General features: G+C 41.5%; 1 protein-coding gene across 5 annotated transcripts in view; it reads right to left on the bottom strand.

Annotated features, from left to right (window-relative positions):
- si:dkey-237h12.3 (teneurin-3) overlaps positions 1-26726 on the bottom strand; it is a 259967-nt gene that overhangs the window by 133219 nt on the left and 100022 nt on the right. For all 5 annotated transcript variants that reach the window (XM_054791150.1, XM_054791153.1, XM_054791151.1 and 2 more), the window contains one exon: positions 6846-7071. In XM_054791150.1, coding sequence (XP_054647125.1) covers positions 6846-7071 — 226 coding nt within the window. The remainder of the gene's footprint in view (positions 1-6845; positions 7072-26726) is intronic.

Here is a 26726-nt window from a genome sequence, read left to right as displayed (position 1 = left end):
ATCAGAAAAAAAAAGGCTGTTCTTTAATAATCAGCAGAACATAGGTAAGTTTAAGGAAAATATGAGTTCCCGACTAAAAAAGGGGGAAAAACTGCTTTTTGTGAAAAGATACATTTCACTGTGACGCAAATATTTTTTGCTTTTGTGACAGCTCAAATATCAAAACAACTATACCAACATAAACAACACAAAAAAGGGGTTGTTTTACATCACAATAACAATTTATTTACAATTATAACACCATTAACTATTAACAGTTTTTTTACATTTGAAACAGAACCGTGCGTGTGCACGTGCGTGTGCATACGTTAAAATTTCCCGACAATGCGTAACCTTCTGCACGCTAAACTCCTCCACGCTCTCTCACTTCCTGTCATGTGTGATCCCTACCAAGCTCTTATCAAATGCCACCTTGTGGCCGCTTTTATGGCTTAAAAAGAACAAAAACAAAACAGCAGGCTTCGCTACACATCTTAAAATAAATCCTGAAGCTCTGACGACTATCCGTCCATCCTTTACAGACGTAGGAGCTGTAAGTTTGATCATTTTGTTTATCTTCAGCAACTATGCTAACCTCGCATGATGCTTTTGTTGAAGCTTGTGTTGCTCAAGGGCACCTCGCCATTGCTTTTTAAGCAACATGACATCTGTCCAGCAATTCTGCACAATTGTTTCCTCTGCTGTGAAGTCTTCTAAGACTGTTTTGGACATCTTAGGCTCGATATATCCAGAAGGTGGTTTTCTTCAGGTAAATGAGTGTGCTACACAGGCACAGCATGATCAGTGATAAATAAGTGACTTTGTGTGAATCCACCTAATAATATTGATAGTTTTGCGTGCTACCTCACCCTCTTGCACAATTTTGAGCTGTTCCCACTTAAATCTAGCTGCTACTGTGGCCAATTAGCAATTTTAGAACAACCCGCACTTAATTCATTACCTCTAATTGTTGCAACGTTGTTAAGTGCAAACTTTATATTCAAGCAGTTTGAGGGGAAACAGGGTTGGCAATTTCCCGTGCAGAGAGCTATTTGTTGCCTCGGCATAAGGAATACAAATCGATTCACGCCACAGTGGTACCTGAGGCCACCTGAGATGACCCCCTTCCCCTTCCTGATAAATACTCTGCAAAGCTTCTGCTTAGATTTCTCAAGCTGGTGTTTTTTGGTTGACATGTGCAATTATGTGGTGGAGCGGGTCTTCCCCTTTGCCCCCCCCCAGCGCCGCCAGCCCGTGTTCCCACCCACTGACAGCCACTCGATTTGGAGTCCAGCAGGGTGATGGTGATTTATGCCTGGACTGATGATAGGTGTGCACATATTGTTTTGTCGATATTCCGAAGAGAAAGCTCAAGGTTATTGCGCACCCTCCCCCTCTCTGAACACTCCATCACGTTGTCTTCCACCGCCACGGTCAACGACGGTCGCATCTGATCCACATCAGGCGATGAAACTTGAAGTTAGCAAGTATCAGCCTGGCTTTGTGTTCTGAAGGCTGTTTGTGGGTCAGAATGGAGTGCTCACTTCATAACTTGGCTCGGCATGTTTCTTCTCATCCTTGAGCCCAAACCGGACTTTTTAAAGGCTTCTTTCCGACACATTTATTAGCCAAGTGATGCCATTTGCAATTTTTTGTGACACAATAACAACCTGATGGAGTGCCGGCCGTAAAGCAGACACTTTAATTTCTCGAATCCAGCGGTGAAGCATCATTTTATTCAGCCCTCTCTGTAATGTTTTTTTTACAAGCGGCGTCGAAACATTGTTTACTTTTTATTCTCTCATTTCATCAACGCCGGTTCCCAGCTGCGTTCCGAGTCAGTTGTTTTTAAGGAGGAACGTTGACGCGCGGCGCTCATCCCCTCACAGTAACGACACATCTTCATTAAGTATGTGCTGAGGCTCGCACTGTAACACTTCACACTGTCAGGGTGGATCACGCCTACTGTGCAAAAAAACTACTCGCAGGTCAATAGTTGCCTTTTTTTCACACTTTCCTGACATTTGATGACACAAGTCATTGTAACCGCCTTGTTCTCAGGAGGATTTTGCAGAATATCGGACAAATCAAGCACCGGATGTTATAGGTTCGTACTTTGCTAGGCATAGGCTAGACGAGCATCACTAGAAACACAGCACAGACGGAACATTTGTTTCGTGACGCAGGTGTACTGATTTTTACCTTACAGAACACACTGAGTGAGGGGCAGAAAGTTTAACTGCCACAAAGCCTGTTCAGCCCAGCCTTTGGCTAGCGGGATTCATGGCTAGCGATAGTGCCAAGGAGAAACCAGAGCTCGTTGTGCTTTTCTAAAAACAAATCAATGACTCCTTGTTTGCAGTTAATTGGTTCCAGACGTAATAAGTGAATTTCCGCGAAGTAGGGTTCCTTATTTATAAATACTTTTGTAGTTAGAGCAAAGAAAACCTGTTTATGACCTTCTAAATACGGTTTTTAACATTACTAGAGCCCTCTAGACATGAAATAACACCCCTATAGTCACCTTTACACTACGATTACCCAAGAAATAGTAGACATCCATTCATCCATCCATCCATTTTCTATACCGCTTCTCCTCGTTAGGGTCGCAAGGACATGCTGGAGCCTATCCCAGCTGACTTCAGGCGACAGGCGGGGTACACATAATAAGAAAATATAAGGCTCGTGCTCGCGTGTGTTGCTTTAAATGTGTTCTGATGCTTGGAGAGTGCAGGGCGGACAGGAAGTGATGTAGGATTTTCAAAATTCAGTTTTAGCTTGGCGTGGGTTGCGGCTACAACATTATTGTGCATCTTGTGAGATCATTCAACCCTGCAATAAAAGCCTGATGCTTGTGTGTCTCACCGAACATCACAATAACAATAGGGACACCTAGTGACCAGTGTAGAATAATACACATCATCACAACGGCTTTGAATGCGTCTTCTGAATGTCTTATAATTCTATTTCACATAAGTTAGCCATTTTTATGCTTGAAAATGCTTAATTTAGGCCAAACAAATACGTAAAATGTGCTTAATTATGCATATAACCACAAAACAGCATGATTTAATAATTACAACATTTTTTAAAAACGCAATAGAGTGACACCAAGCGTGACATGGCGAGGGATTACTGTATTATAATTTTTTGGAGAATTGTATTTTTTGGAGAATTACCTGTCAACAGTTTGCTTTTTTTTTAATCATTAAAAATTAAAAATCATAAAAAAATTATGTTTTGTATTTTGTTCCCTTACTGTACCCAAAATTAACCCAAGATTGACCGTAGGATCAAGGTACATACGACCTATGACTCCATACGACGTTAACGATGCACTGAAAATGATATATTTTACCATAAAAATATTCACAAATTGGAAAGATGTCGTCTCCACACATGATCATTTTTACTAACGTGTAGGAAAGTCATTTATAACACACGGTAAGACTTTACATTTTATTACTGCGTACTGTTTACATGCCTCTGTAGGTGCTGTTTTGGTTAGCAACATTGTTCACATATAAGCTCTTTAACTACCACATATGAGCAAAATAAACATGACTACATGTGTTCCTATTAAAAGGAGGAAGTACAGTACCGTCCGTACACAACCCCACTAAATTGTCTCTCTCATGTCTGCATGGATGGGTCTCCATCTGGCTCCGAAGTGAAGCGTGAACTCCAAACAACACAATCACACTAAGAACCAGCAAGACGGAGACCTCGTGGAGGTGTCTCCATCATGTTAAAAATGAACTCTGCCAGCGTGTGAGTGAGAGTGTGAACATGATGTAACCTCAGTGTGACACAAATAGGGTTGGGTGTTGTTTGAATTTGAAAGATTCTGACTCCTTGTTTCGATTCTGGTTCCTAAAGATTCTCGATTCCGATGCTTTCAAAAGTTTGCATGATTTAAATGAGTAAATATTTATATAAATATTTTGGATGAAATGTCTGAACTTTTCCATGAATTGTTTCGTGATTTCAACCTTTCAACCAGTATAGAAGTATCAAAGCATTTACCTAGAATATACATGTCATGAAGTTTATCTTTAAAGGAGTACACTTTCACAAAAGAGGTTACATTTGACAAGTAGTATACTTTGTTTTCTGCCTCAACATTGGTGTAAGCTATTTTCAATGACACCCTTATTTTGTTAACTTATTTTGAAGGCCGGACGTCTGCTGTGTGGGTTGAGAAGGTCCCTTGACTGTTGTGAACACAGACATACTGTGCAATAGGGGTGGGAGAAATAATCGCTTCTTGCGGACATTGACAATTATTCATTGATTCCTAAATATCAATAATCGATGCTGACAGAAAAAAAACGGAAGACGAGTTTATGGTTTATCGCCCAGACAGTTTATGGTGGTGCACCCAAGTCTAAGCTAAGCTAACCTTTTTAGCCGCTTCCTCTTGGCTGGTGCTCGCCGGCCCCTTCTCCGTTGGTGTTCGTGGCTATTTCTTCCGGTCGGCGAAGTGAGCAGGAAAGGAAGGAATCGAAATAAAAACATTTGAACGATTCCGGGAGAATCGGAATGTTACTCCCGGCTCCTACCGATGCTCGAGATTTGATGCGTAGCACCAGACACAACATCCTCCACCCAGCTAGAAAGCAGCTTTGTAAAACGCTCATAAATGCCATTTTAAAAAATGAAAGATGACTGAATGAATGGAATGGGTTGATATCATATAAGTGATACACTGTCACGTCCAATGCCACTGGGACTGCACTTTAAATTTTGTGCGTTTTGTACTTGAGGGCTCTAAATGGTTTCTGTTACCCAAATTTTGATGGAATTATGACTTTTTTCGGACCTAAAATGACCTTAATATTAGACACTGATTGTGTTGAGGTGCATATACAGTCTCATGAACAGATACAGATGCTTTTTTGCCACACAAAAGCTACATTTACTCTTTTTTCCAAAGGTTTACATTGCCGGGGCTTATTATTCTTATAATATTCCTTAAATATGTATACAATTTACATATATTTGTGACTAGCACTGCAATATTTTTATAGCATATAATTACCTGTCCATTTGCGCTACAATATTCAGCATCAATAATCTACAAAATCAATTAAATGACTGTGATGTAATCCAGGTTAATATTGTCATTTGCTTTTATTTTGAAGCTTACTTGGCACTGAACAGGAAGTTACTGTGTGCACGTTATAATGCTGCGTAATTAGACAGTAGTTATGTCGCTGTAGTTATGTCGCGACAATGACGACGTTAACCATGTGACACATGTCGACATAAATGAACCTGTTTTTCATAGAAATCTCACATTTTATGTTGACAAAAGTGTTCGATGTCGACTTAAGTGGCCAATTTTTAGTAATAAGAAGAATCCGTTGGACTGGACTGGATGAGTCGACCTGAAGCGATTTAAGAGGATTGCACTGTGCTAAATGTAGTATTATTATTTTCCCCCAAACTCGAGGCTTGGCGTCGTCCACTGTTAGCGCCGTGCCGCATGTGCAACTATGCTGCTTAGGCCAAGTCCCGCTGTGTTTCAAAACGCATGCTAACAGAATAATTAATAGGACGGCAGTGCGGCGCGTCTGTAGATTATCACCGCAGGAGCCTGCGGTCCGGCGCAGCAGAGCTAAATGGAAACGATGAGATAGCTGCAACTGGCAACGATGATAACCTGATGCATGAAAGTCTATACTGTGCATTAATAAGAGTCGTATTCAGGTGGGAAGCAGCGCCCCCTGACCTCACCTCATGTAAATACACACCTCACACAGGTGTGTTCATTCATGGCCTCCAACTGTGAGGGAGACTGCTCTTAACTCATTCAACACCAAAGACGTATCTATACAAACGTCCGATCCCAACAATGTATTTGTATGTCTTCTACCTTTTTTTGTTTTTGCGAGAGAGGCAAAAAGAGATGATGATGCAACTCTGCCCTAATGCACTCACATTTCAGAGCACTTTTAAGGCATAAAAACGGCCACAAGGTGGCAGAAGTGCATTTGATAAGAGCTTCAGTGGAAGAATCACACCTGACAGGAAGGAGGATGTGCGAGAGCGCGGAGGAGTGCAGCATGCAGAAGGCGACGCATTGTAGGGAGTTTTTAACGCATGCACAAGCGTGCACACTCATAGTTCAGTTCCAAATGTACAAATTGTAAATAGTCGATGGTGTTATTTTGGTAAATAAATTATTTTTATGCCCTGCGATTGGCTGGCGACCAGTCCAGGGTGTACCCCGCCTGTCGCCCGAAGTCAGCTGGGGTAGGCTCCAGCATGCCCCCGTGACCCTAATGAGGAAGAAGCGCTATAGAAAATGGATGGATGGATGGAAATTATTTTTATGTAAAAGAACCCCTTTTTTGTGTTGTTTATGTCGGTATAGTTATTTAGATATTTGAGCTGGCACAAAAGCAAAAAAAAAATATTTGCGTCAAAGCGAAAGTTGTGCTTGGAATGTAACTTTTCAAAAAAAGCTGTTTTTCTCCCTTTTTTAGTCGGGAAGTGATGTCTTCCTGAAATTGACCCATGTTCTTCTGATTACTGAAGAACGGGAAAAGGTAGAAACAAACTTTTTTTTCTGATGAAAGATGAGAGTCTAATCTTCCTTTTGGGAGGTTGCATGTTTATATAGAACCAAGAACACAATATCCTGTGTGCCTTGAAAGATCGGTCAAAATCTAAAAATCATCTAAAACGGTGATTGAAGGGGTTGTCTTTTGAAAAATGGCTGGGATTGAATGAGTGAATAAAACACAGGTGGACACCTTCTTTCAATATCTGGATGCTACTGTATCCATGACAACCAAGTGAAGGCTGCAGCAGTTCAAGCTGGGTGCACGGGGGTGGGGGGCATCGGGGTGTTCACTCACCTGCTCTCCAGGGCCACATTGCTGCCCAGCACCCAGCTGTCCTGCAGCTGGACGCATTCTGCCGTGCTCTGCAAATCGGCCGCCAGGCCGGCTGTGGGCGGCGGGCTCGCGGCCCTCTGATTGGCCAGCGAGCTGCGACTCAGGGACGTGATGGAGGGGTTCTGCTTGTGCGGGGGCGGGGCCGGCGGCAGAGGAGGCGGGCGTGGCTGACAGGACAGATGGTCACCTGGTGAGAGACAGACAAAGAGACACGTTACAACATTAGTGTGGGGGTTCTAGACTTCCATCAATCTATCCTCCCTTCACTTCACCGCCTAGCTTATCTTGTGAAGGGTAATAACATTGGCTGGGGGGTACACTGATCAACTGTCAATTACAGGACTGGCCCGTCGTGTGGACAACCATTCATTCCAACACACTGTACATGTTCTTGTAAACACAATCAAGGACAAGTGTTCCCAACCTTTCCGACCAAACAGTCTTAAATGAAACCTCTGACAGGACTGATTCAGCTCTGCCTATTTCCCAGTACCGGTCCGCCACCCATGGGTTGGAAAGCCCTGATTTATAGTCTTCAATTAAAAAATGTGCAGTAAAAGTTTGGTGGTGACTTAAATAAAAAGTGGTTTGATGGCGCTATCTGCAGGGGAAAGGGTGCTGCAACTACAAATCCAGAGAAGGGTCTTACAAGTCAATTCACTCAACGTTTTCCGGCAGAAAGATGCTTTGGCAAGACGTCATTTAAAATGCGTTTACAGCGTCACTCTCAACTGGTGGGTCGTGGGTCTTAATCTTGCACTTTTATTCTGAAGGGGATTTTGTAAATGCAACGAGTTGTCGTCTATTAATCCTTCTACAGGTGGCGACAGTGCTCTGTAGCGCTACCTGAAACCCGCTGTCATAAAAGGAGGCCGACAACGAAGATGTTGAATGTGTCAGCAGTGTCTCTTGTCGAGCCTTAGAAGTATTTTATGCATATTATATTTCGGGTTTCTAAGCAGAGTGTGCATCTCGGTTATACATTTCATAGTTATGGAGGTGGACCAATTGGCCGTGTAAAAGTGATCATGCTAACTGCTAGCACATGCGTGGGGTTTTTATGTAAATTAGCATCACGCTAGCGCATTTTTTAAAATGTCACAGAGGAATTACTTCGTATTTTACGTGAGGCGTTATTGACATGCTTTATTTCTGTGTCTACTGTTTTACGGTGCTTCAAAGTTAAGGCTCTAAATTGGAACGTGCATAACTGGAGTCTTGATTGAGAAGCCGTTATCTGTCTGCTGCACTCGTAAGAAGTGACCCAACGTTAGCTAAATTTAGTTCATTTTGACTTTTAGTTAAATGAATTGTGAGTTTGTGGATGAAACGGTTATTTTGCACTACCTCGAATTGAAACAGCGCTGTTTTTTCATTAAATATAAAATATTTGACATTTTAGTTGAAACATTTCTGCAATTTGGGTTGCCAGTTGTGATTACGGCATGATGGTGGGTCACGCATAGCTTTCCCCATCTTTATTGTTTGTTTTTTTAATGTTTCAACTTTCTTCTTAAAAAATCGTAGTAAATCTTCTTCTCGTAATACAAAGACTTTATTCCTAACATTCTAATTCTGCAACCTAATTTTCCAAAAATTACAACTTTATGTTGTTTTGTTTCCTTCTTAAAGTATTACTTAAAAAAAACATACTTTTTTCTTAAAAATGTCAACTCTGCACTACGAAAATGACCTTATTTAGCTTCCTGAAAGTTTATTCTCATAAAATTGCAACTTTCTTTCTTGTTCAAAACAACTTTTTTGCTGTTAATATTTTGACTTTATTCTCGTAAAATGGCAGCTTCTTTGCTGCTGTTTTCATTTGAACTATTTCATTTTTCTTCTTTAAATTTTCTTCCTGAAATCATGACTTCCAAAAAATATTTGGACTTTATTCCTATAAAATTATAACTTTTTCCACGACACAATTTTCCAAAAACTGCAAACCTATTTTGTTTTAAAAACGACTTTAAAAACGTTTCTTTTCTTGAATATTTCAACTGTGTTTTACAAAAATGACGTTATTTTTCCTCATAATGTTATGTTATTCTCAACTTTTTCTCATTACATTGCACGTTTTTTCTTTTAATATTTTGACTTCTTTTACTTTTTTGCTGACGTTTTTTTTTTTTTGTTGTTAAAAATATTTTTAGAATGTACCACGGGACAATAATAAATATCCACGGCCAGGGCCGCACTTTGGACACCCCGGCCTTAGAGTGTCAAAGACGGACATTTTGAGGAGTTTCAGTGGGTGTGTCCACTGTGGGGTCATGTAGAACGGGGATCAAACAGCGGCCCCAAAATCAGACCCCTCAATGTAAGTCACAGATGCAAGCACCCAATGATGCAAGCCGTGCACAGAAAAAAATCAAATCAAATAGGCGCCGCTTTTATAGCAAGTCTCATAATCGTCGCAAAAGGCCACGCGGCCGACAGTTGGCTTCTCTTAAACAGAAGGTCAGTTAGGGAGGCAGCTGTTCTTTTACGGCCGCTTAACGCAATGTTTCACGTTTGATTACAGCCAGAGAAGACTCTCAAATAACTAATGACCAGAACATCCATTAGCGCTCGCAGGGAGCAGGTTTTCCAATTTTACACAAAGCTGTGTAATTGGCCCCCGGAATGGCGTGTGGTGATTATCTATCCATCTTCCTCGTTTAAAAGGTAAAAATCCACACTGCTGACAAATCTGATTTGCTCCAGTGAGCCCCGGATGGGGATCGTCTTTCGGAGGCCCGGCCGAGCTGGGGAGAAGCATCTTGTCTTTTTTGTTGACGGCGTGAATTTTTATCAAGTCTGAAGGCGTTATAGTGTGAGGACTATGAATACCGGATGACGGCCTGGCGCATCATTTAACCTTTGCCTTCACAAGCAGGCATGAAGAGCTTTTCGGGGCTCATCAAAACGTGCTTTTGTGCCATTGGTTCGACATACTGTAACGCCATTGAAAGGACGCCAGCCTTTGTTATGAAGTGCCCTTAATGGCCGTGCGACTTGTGTCCTTGTCTATGGGCTTCTGCTTTTCACTGTGTCCTGTGCATAAAAGCTGCAAGCCCGAAGGAGGCAGAGGTCCTTTTTTCTGCTAAAAAATCATTTGCAGCGCTTCAAGGTAAAAAATGCTTCAGGGTGGATAAAAAACTAGCTCATATTTATTGAAGACGAGCACAGGAATAAACAGCAGCTAATTGCAGAGCACAAGTCTGCGTTTGATAAATAAATGCTCATATATGTAAAGCGATGCTTATCAAATAGTGGGGGGGCAAAGTGTCAGGGGGGCACAAGAGGCAGGGGGAGACTTCCACTTCCTTCTGCTAATGTTTGGTCTCTACTTGTCAGCGCAGCAGACAGATAACAAGTTCTCAATAAAGACTCCAGCTGCTCTTCAGAGCCTTTACTTTGAAAACTGAACATACAGACAAAATGCATGAAAAGAAATGTGCTAGCTCGATGCTAGTTTACACTGAAAATCCCATACACCCGCTAGCGACTGGCAATTTGCATGGTGATTTCGAACACCTCCAAATATGACATTTAAATGTACATTCCACTTAAAGGGATAAATCTAACGCTGAGCGTTTTGTGATTTTTTGAGAAGGGATTTTTGTGATGTAAATGTTTTCATCTTCTGAACGTGTATTGTTTTCAGAAGCCAAACTCTTGACTTAATTGTCCCCAGCAACTAAGCGGAACTCCGTTCTTCATCACGGAAATCTGACCAGACCTGGACTTAGGAGACCAAGTGGGGGGTGAGTCGCTGTTGATGGACTACACTGCTTGGGGATGTCGTACAACTTCATGTCTAAAAATTGGAACTATCTGAACTTTAAGGAGGTCCTAAGTAGAGCTTAAAAATACAAAAATGAGAAATGGGAGTGAGACAAAACAATCATGAAAGTCAAATAGGCTGCTCATCAGCTGATTAAAAGTTTAAGACCAAAGCTAAAAAAAAAAACCTCAAATCCCTCTAAAGTAGAAGTACAATTGATTTGGGAACGCTTAATTGATTACCAGTGATGCAAAGCAACCCCTGGACTTTGTAGTTTAGCATAGCCAAATCCAAATGTGCATGTTTACGTCGCAAGCGACTAGAATGTCCCAAACTGTGAGACAGTTTCCATCGGTGCAAAGTGGATAAACTAATGTCATGAACATTGCTGTTGCACCGTTGTACCTTCAAGACCTTTTGACACCTTATCAACCTAGAAGAACGCTACGCTCCCAGAACTTATGTTTACTTGTGAGGTCAAGGATTTGTAGAAGTGGAATGGGAGGTAGCGCCTCCAGCTACCAGGCTTTTCTCTTGTGGAGCTGATTTCGTCCAGGGGGCAGAAACCCCCTCTTTAATCAAAAGCAAATTTCACAGCCATGTTTTTGCTAGAGCTTCTATTCAGGGCTTACTTAATCATGTCCTGACTCATCTCTGAGTTATGGGCCATGGGCCTCCATAGACTGCCAAGGATCTGCCTTCATACTTCCCTTCTCTGCGTGGACCATGACTGCTGTTGATAAGCACTCCCCTGGTCGCTCAACCTCTTTACCTTGTTTTTCCCCCTACGTACCATCTGCCTCTCTACTCTCTCTCTCTAGCTCAACCCAACCCAACCCAGCCCACCTGACAAACGGCCGCCCAACAGAGACTAGGTTCAGTTCAAGGTTTATCCCCTAGATGGAGTTTTTCCTTGCCTCCATCACCACCTTCTCATGTGGAGCTCAGTTGGTTCTCCTTAATGTACGAGGAGCGTGGTTCTAGACCTGCGTCATGCAGCCTTGAAATAACTTCTATTGGCTTCAGTTTTCATACGTTTTAGGTTTCGTCAGACCTTTTGAAACAAATTAATAACAAAAACCGAGGTGCCACTGTACTTTAAAGAAGCGGCGTATTTTGCAAATAGCATGAGTCACGTCTAGGCTCCCCAGGGTGCCAGCATTTGGCTTGAAGACAGAGCGAGAGAGAGAGCGGTAGATAAGATGAAACAATCATAAATTACATTTTTGGACCTAAATTACTGGGCACATTCCTTAACTAATAAAGCCAGAAGGTCTCTAAAGTTGATCAAACATGAAAGAAAATCGTTTTTTACCACTTGTAATGACATTTGAAGCAATAAAAACACACAGCATCTTGGCCAATTATGACAACGCATCGTTATTTTTCCCCTCTCTAACGCATACTAATGCAAAAGTTGCAGCATTGGGCTATAAATCCCCACAGCTTCTTCTGTTTGTGATCAGAACCTGAATCTTATTGCCGGGAGCAACTCAGCAGAGAGCAAATGCAGCACATCCACTGTGGAAAACACATAAGACAGCCATGATGGCGTGGTAATGAACACGAGACGCTCCACTCATCTTCCAGGCGGGACTGAGAGTCCTATTAGTGAAGTGCTAAGCAGGCTAATAGAAATGTGGATCAGCGTGTGCTTCAGCTCACCTCTGGGCCTTGTTCAGCTCGGTGAGCCTGCAGCACCTTCCAGCTCCACTTCATTTGTTTTTTTTTTTTGTTCAAGCATTTTCCATCAGCACAAACCAACTTCATGTCGAAGCGAGGCGGAGGAGGTGGTTGTGAGGGAACAGCCTAACAGGGAGCAAAGTGGTCCGTAGCCGGAGAGAATTATGCCTAAATATCAAGGGAAATATGCCTGGAAACAAGGCTTGGCTAACTATAAACCTCGGAATGGATAATAAGAAAGACGAGTTTTTCCAAAAAGTGCATCAAAGATTTTAGCTTTAGACAAGTGTGACAAATAACGGAAATAATTTCACAACAAAAGGGGATGGCAGGCATACAAAGTTATATATATAGATGTTTGGATATGAATACGAATATATCAAAATAGAAAATATCGAAAAGATCAAGTAAAAAAGTAAATATATTTAAAAATGATAAAATATAAATATATGAAATCATACAATCAAAGTGCTACAGAAACTGTGGGTAAAAATACAGAGCATAATCACAGACCCAGAAATGTACTTTGATGCAATGTAGGTCTGCCCTGGCTGCTCATTACAAAATGGTCAAGTGGACTCTTTTTTTTTATCTTCCTCTGCATGTTTGCAAGCTCTCGCTTGTGACTGAATGGATTTATGTTGAATGGTGTGGCTGTTAAAATGCTACTTAAAGCTCGGGTGCCCACTTTTTCCACGCAGGGTCGCAAACTAAACAAAGTTATTAGTATCAACATTTCAACGTTTTTGTCATTATGACAAAGCTTGCTCAGCAGTTGCCAACTCGTTTTTATAGTTTTACAATTACAGCCGTCCCTCGCAATATTGGTTTGATTTTAGCTCCCTCGCTATATCGTGGTTTTTCAGAAATAATTCATTAATGATCTCTGTTTTGTCACACTCACATTCATACCTCTGGACAATTTAGAGTCTCCAATTAACCCAGCATGCATATTTTTGGAGTACCCGATGAAAACCCATGCATGCACGGGGAGGAAATGCCAACTCCACACAGACGTGCTGTTGAGACGAAATGTTAAAAATAAATACGGCACTTTGTCTATGACTTGTACTGCATAACGCGGTGTTTGTCTTTCTTTGCACAAACTGTGTTTTTTTTGTATTTGTGAAATGCATCCAGTGACATCCCAGTAAAAGCAGCACAATGTGTTCATTACAGTATCAGTTTGAAGGAAGAGCTGCAGCCTGTATCGGTTGATACTGATATTGGTAAGAAAGTCAATATCGAGCATCTCTAGATGTGTCACAAGGAAACACGTTCTTTTACAAATTTATTTGGGTGCTGCAATTCGTAGAAATCTGACATTTTTTTTTGTTGTTTAACGCTATCATCTTATTCATCCGAGGCGGTTGTGTCATTTGCACCTAGAGTGTGATATGGTTAAAGTTGCTGTGGTTGCTATTCATGTTTAATTATGCAGTCAAAAGGGCCGCCTTGGTGTGTCAACTCTTCAGGCCAGTAACTTGTTTACTGCTAATCAAGACAACTACAATTGGAGACTCTATTTAAAAAAGCAGTCAGAAGATGTGGCTGCTTGCTGTGGCTTTCACAGCCTCCATATGTTGCTTGATATCCTTCCACCCATTGATTCTTTCTCTATTGTACTGCCGCCATGTTTATTTGGGGGACCCTAGCCTGTCTCCCCATGACGGAGGAGGTTGCTTAAGTCCATGGCTTAATAAGGATTTAGCATTGTTTGGCACAAATAAAAACATAAACTCGCTAAAGTCCCTCATCTTTACTTGAAACTTTGTCTTGCGGTGCCTCGGCCTTTCAAGTGCAGGTTCAGTGGCTGCAAGGCAGATGAAACGCCCGTTTGCTTTATGGGCCTTTGCTTTGAAATCACATCAAGACGGACGCCTGCGATGTCGATTCCTCATGGTAGGCTGGTAGAAATCGACATAAAAAGCTTCCTGATGAATACTGCATGCCCGCGCTGGAATGACAGACTAATTCCCTCCTTAATGATGCCTGCCCGTCTATTAAACAGAGCTTTGCGACGCCTTGTTTTTGCAGAAACATCTCCATCAGCCGCTCTGTGTTAGAGCTGCTTTGTGTGACACGCACAAGAGCTGAATCACTCCTGTTTTTGCCTCAATTGCTTCAGGAGGCAATTAATCAACAATCAATCACACACGATGGATAGAGCACTTAACAATTAATGCATTATTTGATGTTTCTGAAGGGAGGGGGTGATGCTCTGTTTCACAATGTCAAAGTACATGTTGGAATTCATCTTCCCCCCTCTATGAACCGCAGCTCCCTCCTACAGGTGTCCTGTCACTTGTGCTACTTGTCACTTGTGTGAATGCCCTTGATAATAAATAAGGCCATGTTAGTGTCTTTTGTCATTTCATGGACACATTTTACACCACAACCTATTAAACAACGAAATTCACGATTTATTAGGTTAAGACATTCAAATGAAGATGTCGCAAGTCTACTCATATAGCGTTATCTGCTTAGACATTCGTTAGGTAGCTGCGTAGCCAGGTGAAGCCACACTATTATTATTTATCACTCGCACAACTCTCTATGGGCACGGGAGCCCAAAGTGTGACCCGGGGGCCATTTTTGGCCTGTGGATGTCTTTTGAATACATTTTTAAAATACAATTGAACTATTAAGAGAGCAGGGTTTCCCCTAGGATTTTCTGAAGCTGTGGTTGTGGGCTGCATGGGACTGAGCTACAGTACCTGTTGGAGACCCCTGTGATAGCATCACTGTCTAAAGCTGGACACATACGTGTTTGTTGGACAACTCAGACACACATCTTGTGTTTTGAAGACAAGCCATAAGGACATAATGATAACAAAAGAGCAAGATTGTTCAGTGACACTTTAAAAAGTAAGTTAGCATGGATGTGATAGCCACTTCTTGCTCGCCTGTGAAGCTGTCAGATCATTTCTCGGGCGATCCAAATGCTTCTGATAATGCTCCGTGCGGTGTTTGCAATCCAGCATTAAAACGGAGACAATAAAAAGCAGCAGGTAAATATTGCGATTGTCATTTCCGGTAAGTGTGCAACGGCCGTAATAAATAGAACATTTGGTGCACTCAGAAAGTAAGTACTCGGTGTACATATGTACTTATTGAAGTGCACTGATGGAGGTCAGTGAACACTGAAGGAAACATAGCCTTCAATGAACCCAACCCAACCCAACACAGCAACAATGGCGCTGTGAAGACGACAAAGACAAACTGTTATAAACAAAAGATCATGAATGTCAGCGTTTTTATTCATGACACTTTTCAAAAAGCAACCAAAACTTGCATTTTTACCAGCTTGTTCTTGTGTAAATATCCCATTGGTCTTGATGCCCACATGGAATCCAACGCTTCTATTTGTGTCACAGCCTAAATGGTACCTGTCATTTTTGCTTTTCCCATTCAGCCCGTTCCTCTTAACTTTCCCAGTCAAGTGATGAGTCCCAAAGTGGTCTGAGTGGTCTGTGAATGGAGCGTGGAAGCGCACCGGAGGCTGTCATTGTGTGCAGGCGCCGTTCACATTTCCCCACAATGATGCCACTTTTTGATGGCTGGGTCTATTGGGTTTCTGTGACATTCACTCTCCTTTTTTTATATTAATTCACGCATTGAAAGTTCTTGCATATCGCACGCCGTATAATGTTCCGACACAAAAGTCGCTTTGCAGCCATTAAGCATCGCTGGCCTTGTGAAAGACTTGATGTTCATTGTTTAAGTACTGCAAAAAGGTCCTGCGCCATTTTGCTCTCCATTAAGAGACTGATGCCAGTGCTAATGGAAGTGAAAGGCCATTTGCTTCCCCTGCTTCGGCCTTCAGCAAACACAAAAATGAGCGCGTACCCACTACTGCTGCACGTACCCACTATTCCTGCGCGTACCGGCTATTCCTGCGCGTACCCGTTATTCCTGCAACCAAACGAGAACAAGTTGTCATTTACAAGATTAACATATATAACAATATAATATAATATTACGAAAAAAAAAGTAAAAAAAAAAAAAGTTCAGTAGCATGAAGTTGAAACACTGAAGAAAAAATAAAAAAAACAATATATATATATTTGTAAATCAATAATATTATGAAAATCAAACACAATTTTGTAAAATTAGATTGTGGAAGAAATTATGTTTCAAGAATAAAGTCAAAATATTATGAGAATAAAGTCATAGGAAGGAAATTTACAAGAATAAAGTGGAAATAATTGGAAAATAAAAAAAACACAACAGTAAAAACAACAGCTGTAATTTTTTGAGAATAAAATATTAGGAGAAAAAAGTTGTATTCTAACTGGAAAAAAAGTTTAAAATAAACTCTTAATATTATCAGAAAAAAAATATTTAATTTTAGAAGCATAGAGTTGAAATATTAAAGAAAAAATAAGTTCAATTAAAAATAAGAAAAAGTAAATTAAATTGTTTTTAAAAGTCGTAGTATTATTAGAAATAAAACAAAATAAAGTTGTAATTTTTGGAAAATTAGTTTGGGAAAAGTTATAACATTGTGGTAAAAAAGTCAAAATATTATCAGAATAAAGTCATATTATTAGAACAAAAAAAAAATACCAAGATTATTTAAGAATGAAGTTGAAATATTTGGAAAAAAACAACAACAAAAAAACAGCAAAAATAGGAAAAAAGTGCAAAGACCAAAGCTTGTGCTGATATGCTTTTTAGCCTGTGTTAGATGCAGTTTTTTTTCTTGAAATATATGTAACTTCTTAGCACATCCACATGTGTTGCTTTACAAAATATCAAAGTGGCCCTTAGTCCTAAATGAAAACTCACACAGGATGCCTTGGAACAGCTGTAATCATGTTAAAAAAATAGTTTTAAGACTATTATCGGCCAATATTGGCATAAAAATGATATAACGGACCATATCAGTATGGCGTTATCGGTATGTAAAGGGTGCCAGCCAGTGTAGCAATACAGATGTACGTGGGTAAACCCCGCTTCCTGAGACCTTAAGAGTCGTGGTGGACGTCGAGTTGACCGTCCGGGATTTTACCTGACGGCTTGTGCTTTCAACTCTGGCAGAGAGAGGAGCTAGCTGAACCAGGTGGGTTACAGGCGTGCGAGTGCGATCTCAACAAACTGCACGGTGCCCCACAGAGCAACAAGCTTTGTAAATTGGACCCTCGGTTAGCGTACACCATGGTTGTTGTGTGGTTGGTGGTGTGGTTTTCCGTTTCCGTCAAAACTTTTTCCTTGGTTTGAGTATTTTTCGTGTATATTTCCCAATTACCGTCTGCGTTTTATCATGCTATTAATACATTGCGTGAGTCTAGCTGTGTTTGTAACGTATTTTTATCACAGAACATCCCTGTTTTCAGCCTGTTAAGGTTAGCATGGAAACGGGACCCGTAAGTCATTGACCTCAAGCTCCGTCGCCCGTCTATGATGTCATAAGGAGTTGACGCTGTAGTGGGGATGCACCAATCCACATTTTTTCACTTCCGATCCGAACACCTGAATTTGAATACCTGACGATACTAACACTATTCCGATACCAGAGGTCTATTTGGTTTAATATCATTATTATTATCATTGTTGTAGATTTTATATGAGACTGTAATGAACTCCTCTACAAGCAAGTATGATAAAAGAACTCTCCCAATGTCAGTTATCATGTCTTATTTAGGTCTTATATGTCTTATTTTCTCTTATTACGTCTATTGTATTGGGTAATAGTAGTGTAAAGGTGACTATAGGGTTCTAATAATGTTAAAAAAACGTGTTTAGAAGGTTGTAAACAGGTTTTCCATGCTCTAAAATAAATAAATAAGGAATCCTACTTTGCTTTTACTTATCACGGTCGGATGTGGAAGCAATGAACCGTGATAAACAAGGGGCGCTGGACAGTAAAGCGTCCTGGGGTGAGATCTGGGAAGCAGCAGCTTCATCATCCAAGCAGTGTATGATGTCTTTGCCAAGCCAGGAAACCTCCACCTCTCGGGCAAGGGTGACTCTCTAGTGTGTGGACTATGCTCTGGGAGAGGTTTACTCAAACACATCCTCTGCAGCTACCCGAAAGCATTGGGGGAGGGTTGCTATCGCTGGTGGCACAACCAAGTGCTGAAGGCAGTGGCTGAAACCATCTCTCCAAAGCCATAGAAAATTACAACAATGCAAGAAACATTATGACAAGAGGAACATGACCTTTGTGAGGGCAGAAGAACAGCCTCAGCCACAGCCCAAAACAGCAGCAGGCCTACTCAGTGCAGCATCAGACTGGGAGTTGAGAACAGACCTGGGCAAGCAACTGAAGTTCCCAGAACACACCACATCAACATCCTTGACACCAGACATTGTGCTTTCGTCTATCTCTTCGAGGCATTGAACTAACATGGGAGAACCGCATAGAGGAGGCGAATGAGCGGAAGCGGTCCAAGTACCAGGAGCTTGTGGAGCAATGCCAGGGAAGAGGATGGAGAGCACGCTGTGAGGCCATTGAAGTGTGGTGTAGAGGCTTTGCAGGATGTTCGTTGTGCAAAGTTTATTCTCTGCTGGGAATCAGCGGCCTGCAAAAAGGAGAGCCATCAAAAACACCATGGAGGCTGCAGAGCGAGCCTCCAGATGGCTTTGGATCAGGAGGAACGATCAGTGGGGCAGCGCTGCTGGGGCGCAAGCTTGGGTCTGATCAACCCTGGCTGGGTCACCTGATGGAGGGCGTCTGATGTTGAAAGACCTGAAACGCCTGATGATCTCAGGAACATCACTGATGATGTGCCCCAGAGCACCCAGAGATGTATGCTTAACACACAGGGATTACCAGACGTTATTTCTTACGGGAAAAATGGATTAGGTTAGAGTACGTTTCGGTTTGAGTCAGACTTTCTGGAATGGATTAACGATGGATTAATAACCAAGGTTCCAATATGTTTGCATTCAGCAGCATGTGTTTATATGTGAAATGCACCTGGCGGCATCGCAGTAAAGAATTATAATGTGTTAACTGTACTTCAGTTTGAGGGACTAGCTGCTGCCTATATCGGTATCGTTTGATATCGGTATTGATAATGAAGTGCTGAACAGTATCGGATATCAGATATCGGAAAGAAAGCCAATATCGAGCATCTCGAGTTTGAAAATTCCGTGAATAATGGATGAGTTTCCAGAATGAAACACTATTGGAGCAGGTTGGTTACTTATGTACAATCAATAGCTTGGCTCAGCATTGTCGGCTCCACAGCCGTGCTGGTGGCTTACTCAAGACAATGGCAATATCCTTGGCCCACTGCGAGGCGTTCTACTCCCATCAGAACAACCTTGCCCTGGGTGAGTTTGCGGGATTTTCTCAAGGAGAGCTGACAATTTTCAGAGGCTTGTGGTTTGAAGAGGAGCGCTGTGAAATTCCATCATATTTTCTGCCAGAGCACCTTCATCGCTCCCCTCCTCAATGTGGTCTGATCAGACGGCGAGGCCTCTTTTAAGCCGTGTCTCGGTGGGGGGAAGTAACCGATATTTCAAGGATTACATAATGCTTGCACCATGGGAAAGTTATTTAACCGCCATTCATCAGCTGACATTTCAGGCAAATTCCAGACGTTCATGAAAAATGCACACTTGTAAATAGAACCTCTGACTGCTGAACCACGCGAGCGCATCTTTCCCTCCGCCTCGCCGCAGATGGCAGATCATGGCACAGATGATGACAGCTTAGTGCTTCCTTCTGACAGCTCTCAGACTCCGTTGCAATTATGCTCCTCTCCGAAGATGCTGCCACAATTAGATTGCTGACAAAACATTTAGTTGTATTTATCCTATGCGGACATAGTTTTTTTTTTTTTTGTACCTTGTCTGTTTGTCTGGGCCAGACAGGTAACATGTTACACTTCCCATGCTTCCGCACAGGTGGTGCAGTCTCTGCAGTGCGGGACTGAAGCCAGAGCTTTAATTTCTCACCCAAACAAAAATAATTAAAGAGGTAAGACAGAATGGTTGGGTGCTGCCATCATTTGCACCCGCTTTTTATCACCTAACTAGTTACCGTAAATGTTGCACAGGCGTATATTTACCTAAAGCACAAAGACGATAGGGCTTTAATTGGAAGCAGGCAAGAACTACAGAGTTACTTTTATCATTTTAAAAATGGTTTGGGGTGCATGAGAAAGTGGACAGGACAATGTAGCTCTCTTTGACCACACGCTCATTTTTCCACAAGTATACAATAATCACGGTTAATTGGTTCCAGATCCGACTGTGATAAGTGAATTTTGGTGAAGGAGGATTCCTTATTTATACATTGTAACCCTCTGTGCAGAAAACCTGTTTACAACCTTCTAAACAACAGGTTTGAACATTATTAGAGTCCTCTAGACATGGAATAACACCCCTAGAGTCACCTTTACAAACGTATTACCCAATATAGTAGATATAATAAGAGAAAATAAGACATATAAGACATAATATAGACTCACACGTAAGAATTGGGAGAGTTCCTTTTTGTTGTTCCTATTTTGCTTCCGGCTTCTGTACAGTACGTCCTGCAGTGGCTATTGTCTCATCAATGTAACTACTGACACCCACTGACCAGCGTAGAATACTACATATTTTCTTTGAATGCATCTTCTGAATGCCTTACATTTGCATTTTATTTCATTTAGCCATTTTTGTGCTTGGAAATGCTTAATTTGCTTAATAAAATAAAAAAGGACCTGCTTAAATATGTTTTTTTTTTTTTTTTTTTTACTAATAATAGGCCTGATTTATGAATTAATCTAATTTTTGTAAACCACAATAGACTGAAGCAGCAAAAAGAGTGGTGGTGGTGAGCGATTACAGTATTAGCCCAACACTGCAGCAACAAAATCAGTGTTTGCCTTACATTCTTTTATTTTTGGTGGCCTGCCACAAATAAATTTGGACCTCCACCAATAAATTATCATATTATATATATAAGTTCTCGTCATAAGTCATGCGTCATGTGTCCTCATGTAAAGGATGGAGGTTAGTAAACTTCACTCCTTGAAACTTTAAGAGTCACATTGACAAGTTGGGCTTTTAGCTTGACGGCTAGCGGTCTCGACATTCATTCTGCGAGTGGTGGGTCAAGGCCAGGCCAGAACAAGGGGCTGGCTGAACCAGGGAGGTTATATGAACACACCACATACGCACCCGGTCTGCCAGACAATAAGAACACGTAGCAGGAGGGATCAGTGTTGCCAACTTAGCGGCTTTGTCGCTATACTTTAGTATAGTAGTAGTATCCAGACCCCTCAAAAGCGACTAGTGACTTTTTCTGGTCTTATTGGGGACTTTCGGCCCGTCCCCTGTATCAAAGCCCTAGCAGGCATCTCTGTATTGTTGGTGACATAACCCCTCCCCCCTAAAAAAAAAACAACATTTTAAAGTGCATGCAGAGTTAGATAAAGCTACTGAATGCTAATTAGAGACCCTGGGGCTTATTTGCATTGTAGTAATAGCGCAGACATTGCCTGGTCCAACTCAAACACATCATCCAAGCAATCAGACATAAGCAATCGATTTGAGTGGACTAGTCATTGGATCACAAGCATTTCCTCTAATGGGTGACGGCTTGACTTGTTTTCTTGGCACTCTTTTCCAATCAGTCATAATATGAATATAAATATGGCTGAATATAATTAGTGTGGACTATACAGTACCGGTCGAAAGTTTGGAGACGCTTTGCTCATGCTATTGAATCAGAAGGTGTGTCCAAACGTGTAATTGGTACTGTATTTCAGGTCTAAAACCATTTTGATTCACTGGACAGCTTCGAGGTCCTGTTAGAATCACAATAACAACAACAAGATGTTGCGACTTGATGCCTCTTTGTACTGCAACAGTACACAAAGCTTAACTGACTCCAAATATATAAAGAAAGAGTAGCAAGTAGCAAATGTTGATGAGCCACGCAGCCTGAACCCAATATGTCGCTGAGCCTGGTTCTGGCAGGCACGTCTGCTTTGAATGTGAGCGTGTTAGAACACAATGGGCCTTGAGAGGAGTCACTCACACTGTCAGCATCACCTGCCAATAACTGTGATCCTGCCTGGGCCAACATCAAGTGTGATTTCATTCTCCGTCTCGACTATTTACGCGAGGAACAACACAACACTGTTATCCATTTGTTCGGGACTGGGAAGCGTTCCTTTGGACTGAAGGATTTGGAATTAGCAACATGATGTATTCATTGAAATGTGGCATGTGTGCACTCCCTCTGTCCTTTCCTCCTGCAATCACTTGAGGAAATGCTTCATGATGGGGAAAAAAACAAACCACTTGTGCTTGTAATGACATTTTTTTTAGGTGGGATAGAACCCTCAGTTTGCATGGAAAGCACCCACATTATTGACATATTGTTGGATGCAAAATTCACTTTCAAAATGCCGTGGACAAAATCATTGGTACCCTTTTGTGAAAGAATGAAAGTTTTAAATAATGCAAAACTGCCATAAGTTTAAAAGAAACACAGTCACCTCGTACACCCCCGTGCTCGTACATCGTACACCCCAGGTTTTGTATGAGTAGGTTTTCGTCAAAAGACGTTGCCTTGGCTAACATATAGTATTGCACGTAACAAACCAGTCTGCTTCCCCTGTACTGTATCGTTATACATTATCGAGCGCCCAGGCGAAGCACCCTACCTGTTGCATTTTGTATTGATTAATTTTTATATCAACTGCTAAGTAACCCACAATGGGGCCAAAGAATGTTGCATGTGCCAGCAGATGATGAGAGAAGATGAGAAACATGATTAAATTCCATCTTGCCACGATGGACAGGAAGTCTGCATCAACAAAAAGTTCCATCCATTTGTCATTTCTAATAATTCCCATTGCGTCTGTGTAGGCTCTCAGTCGTACAGGAGTTGTCCATCGAGACCACTTTGCTCTGTTTTTGGTCTATTCCATCCACTGTAAAGATGAGGAATGCAAAGAGCACTACATTGGGGAAACTAAGCAAATGCTCCAAAAAAGGCTTTATCAACATCGCAGGGACAATTCTAGTGGTCCTCAATCAGCAGTACATCTACACCTTAAAGCAACCAATCACTCTTTTGAGGACAGCGAGGTAAAGATTTTGGCCAAAGAAAACAGATGGTTTGAAAGAGGAGTAAAGGAAGCTATTTTTGTCAAACAACAGAACCCATCATTGAATCGGAATGGTGGTTTGAGGTTTAATTTGGACCCTGTGTTCAGCAGGTTACTGAGACCGAAACCCACAGCTCTTAGTCTTGCAAATGAGGTGGAGCCAGGGCCGAGCCAGAACAATAGATGCTAACGAGCCAGTATCAGAGTCGTTCATACCCAACTCAGGGAGTGACACTTCCCTTTTATCGGAGGTGCTAATAGCAGGAGAGGATTAGACCACTACTCCGCCCAGACTTAGTGTAAGGAACCAATAGAAGGAGGGTGTTGGCACACCAATTCCGCCCACTCTTACTGTATTTAAGGCCTAAGCTACCAGCACTTATTAGTTCGCTGACGAAGCTCTTCGGATGAGGAGCGAAACGTCCGACACCTTCTTCACAGAAGTACAGATGACGTCTCAAGAAGCCTTTTCCTCAATAATTCCCATTGTTTTCTGCACATTAAACAATAATTACTCTCTGTATTATAATTTCCCACCTGGCAACACTGGCATATACTGTACTATACGGTTGTATATATCCAGAATCACCGCCTGTGTATGTTTTGAAAATGACATTTAAACAGCAATTCTAGTCAAACTCATTTCAATTTAAAATATTCAACCCCCCTTACCTGTGGTCTTATTTGGTACAACTATTTCCTGTTTTGTGCTGTTTTGACTTTCTCTTTACCGGTGACTCAGCTGTTGGATGCATTCCGCTGCATCTTTTCTCGCTACTTCTGTGTGGTTGTTACTCCTCACGGTGCTTCTGTTACTTTTTTGCAGCGTCGCCGTTTGTTAGCCTTTGGTTGCCCCCTTTCCGGCGGCTGTGATTGTTTGCACCTGCTCAGCATTAAAGACTCTTTTAGCGGCTCTTCGCTACCGCCTCTGCATCCTGCGGTCACGCACCATGCCGACCGTGACAGAAAGATTCTCACTTGTCTTATTTCCATGTTCTATGACATTATCATATCACAGGGTGCATTTTTGGCTGCTTTTGGGTTTTTAGGGTAGTTTTGCATCAGTGGACAACTATAAGAGCCTTTCTAAAATTGTGGTTAACTACAGTGATGCCTCGGTTTTTCATGATTAATATGTTGCAAAAATATTTTTTAAAATGCATTTTCTAGAAAATAATGATAGTTTCGCATTGAGAAAATAATTAGAAATGAGGAATGAATGGAACTTGTTGTCGATGCGGACTTCCCGTACCTGGCGAGCTCGAATGCAATAGTGTTTCTCAGTTTCTCTGTCAAATTGCTGGCATGCGCATGGCGGGTTATCTAGCAGTCGCACTCAATAAAAAATGCACGGATGATAAGTCAGCAACGCGTAAGGGGCTTTGTTTGGATTTTATTTTGCACAAAAACCGAGACAGTTTACAAAAAATAGGGCAAAATTTTGGCAAAACATTTTGACAAAAACCGAATCATGCAAAAACTGGATTGATGTTTGACTCTACATGAAAAAGTAGAAATATTACAAAAAAAAATGCCATTATATAAAACATTTATTAATATTAACACATTTAATAAAGATATAATTCAAATAGAGCAGTATTATGTTTGTAAAGGCAGACTTTTTGGATTGGATCTGATTGGGCTGTGCAGGTGTTCCTAATAAAGTGGTTAGCTAGTTGAACTGTACAGTAATCCCTCGTTTACCACGGTTAATTGGTTCTGCAAAGTGGTATTCGTTATTCACAAATGGACTATTTTCATTGTAAGAGCATAGAAAACCTGTTTCCGTCTACCTAAATATGTTTTTTTTAATTATTACAGCCCTGTAGACATGAAATAACACCCCTATAGTCACCTTGACACTCCTATTACCCAATACAGTAGACATAATAAGAGAAAATATGACATTTAAGACATAAATAAGACTTGTGTGTATTGCTGTAAATGTGTTTCGGTTTTGAACAGGAAGTGACATCAGAGGTTCGGAGTCCGCAACAGTAGGGAATAATGTGCCTGTTGTGAGATAATTCAAACCTGAAGTCTGGTGCTTGTGTGTCTCACCAAACATTACAGGAACATTAATGACACCTAGTGACCTGCAAAAATACGTACAATTTGCTTAAATGTGCATACTTTTTGACTGTATTCAACCACAAAACAGCATGAACCAAGATCAAATGAAGCCGCAAAATTCAAAGTGGGACGTGGGGAGGGATTACAGTATAGTCATGTAGCTATCTGACATGTTCCTATAACAACAAATAGTTTCATTGAGTCCCCCTTAACAGTGCAGTACATTATGGTCTATTGCATTCTGATGTAGTTTAATGCAAAAACAAAAATCCAATAGGGCAATTAAACATTTTAATACATTTGCATCAAAGCAGCTCATAGTTTAGCTTTAGAAAAAAAAAAAACGCAGCATGTGGTAGCATAACAGCAGCAACGCGTATTACAGCGAATAAATAAAGTATTTAATGCAAGCTGTATATTGACTGCATTAGTCTCACGTTCATTAATATTTCATGTGTTGTTATACAAGTCTCCTTTTGCTGATGAACTCAAACATACATTTCACTGCCTTTGTACGCCATCCTCTCTCTCGCTCTCTCTCTCTCTCTTTCTTTTTGCTTAGTGACTTCAAACATTAGCACATGCAATCCTCTCTGCTTGCACAAAAAAAAAAAAAAGTGTGTCTGCAGTGTTGGAAGAACAGAACGCAGCAGGTTGAAAATCCCTCTGCTTTCCAAATCGCTTTCCCGGGGCCAAAGCTATGAATTGATAGCCCACAGTTGCAATACACTTGGCAGCGGAGCAGAGATGAGCCACACCACAGGAATAATAATAGCGCCAATCGTTGGTTCACTCTTAAACCGCCATGCTAGCGTGCGTGTGTATGTGTGTTAGGCCTGAGCTGATGGTGTCAATAGTCTCAGTGGGCTCGAACAATAAAGAGCATGTTGGGAGAAAGAAGCCTTGCAGTGGTGTTGTGCACGAGGACCCTCCGCTAAGACGTAACCTGCCGGTCCTCGGAGGCTGGCTGCACGCTCAATCAGCAACATGATGCGGCCCGCGGCGCTTTGCAGGGGTCACCACGCACACACAAGCATCACGCATGAGCTAGCACACACACACACACGGCGTCCAACCAACTTCCTGCCATCCTGACGACACTTCATTAGTCGGCGCCAGTCTTTACAGTTTAATTTGCCGTGTAGAACGGCGTCTCCGGCCTCCACGCAGGCGCGTTGCATGTTAATCGATAAAAAACAGTCCAGGAAGTCAGACGTGTCGCCCTTCAAAATCCTGTAATGCTTGTTTGCGTGA

Source organism: Dunckerocampus dactyliophorus, chromosome 11 (genome assembly GCF_027744805.1).
Source record: "Dunckerocampus dactyliophorus isolate RoL2022-P2 chromosome 11, RoL_Ddac_1.1, whole genome shotgun sequence".
NCBI lineage: Eukaryota > Metazoa > Chordata > Actinopteri > Syngnathiformes > Syngnathidae > Dunckerocampus > Dunckerocampus dactyliophorus.
This window is presented reverse-complemented; position numbering and strand designations above follow the sequence as displayed.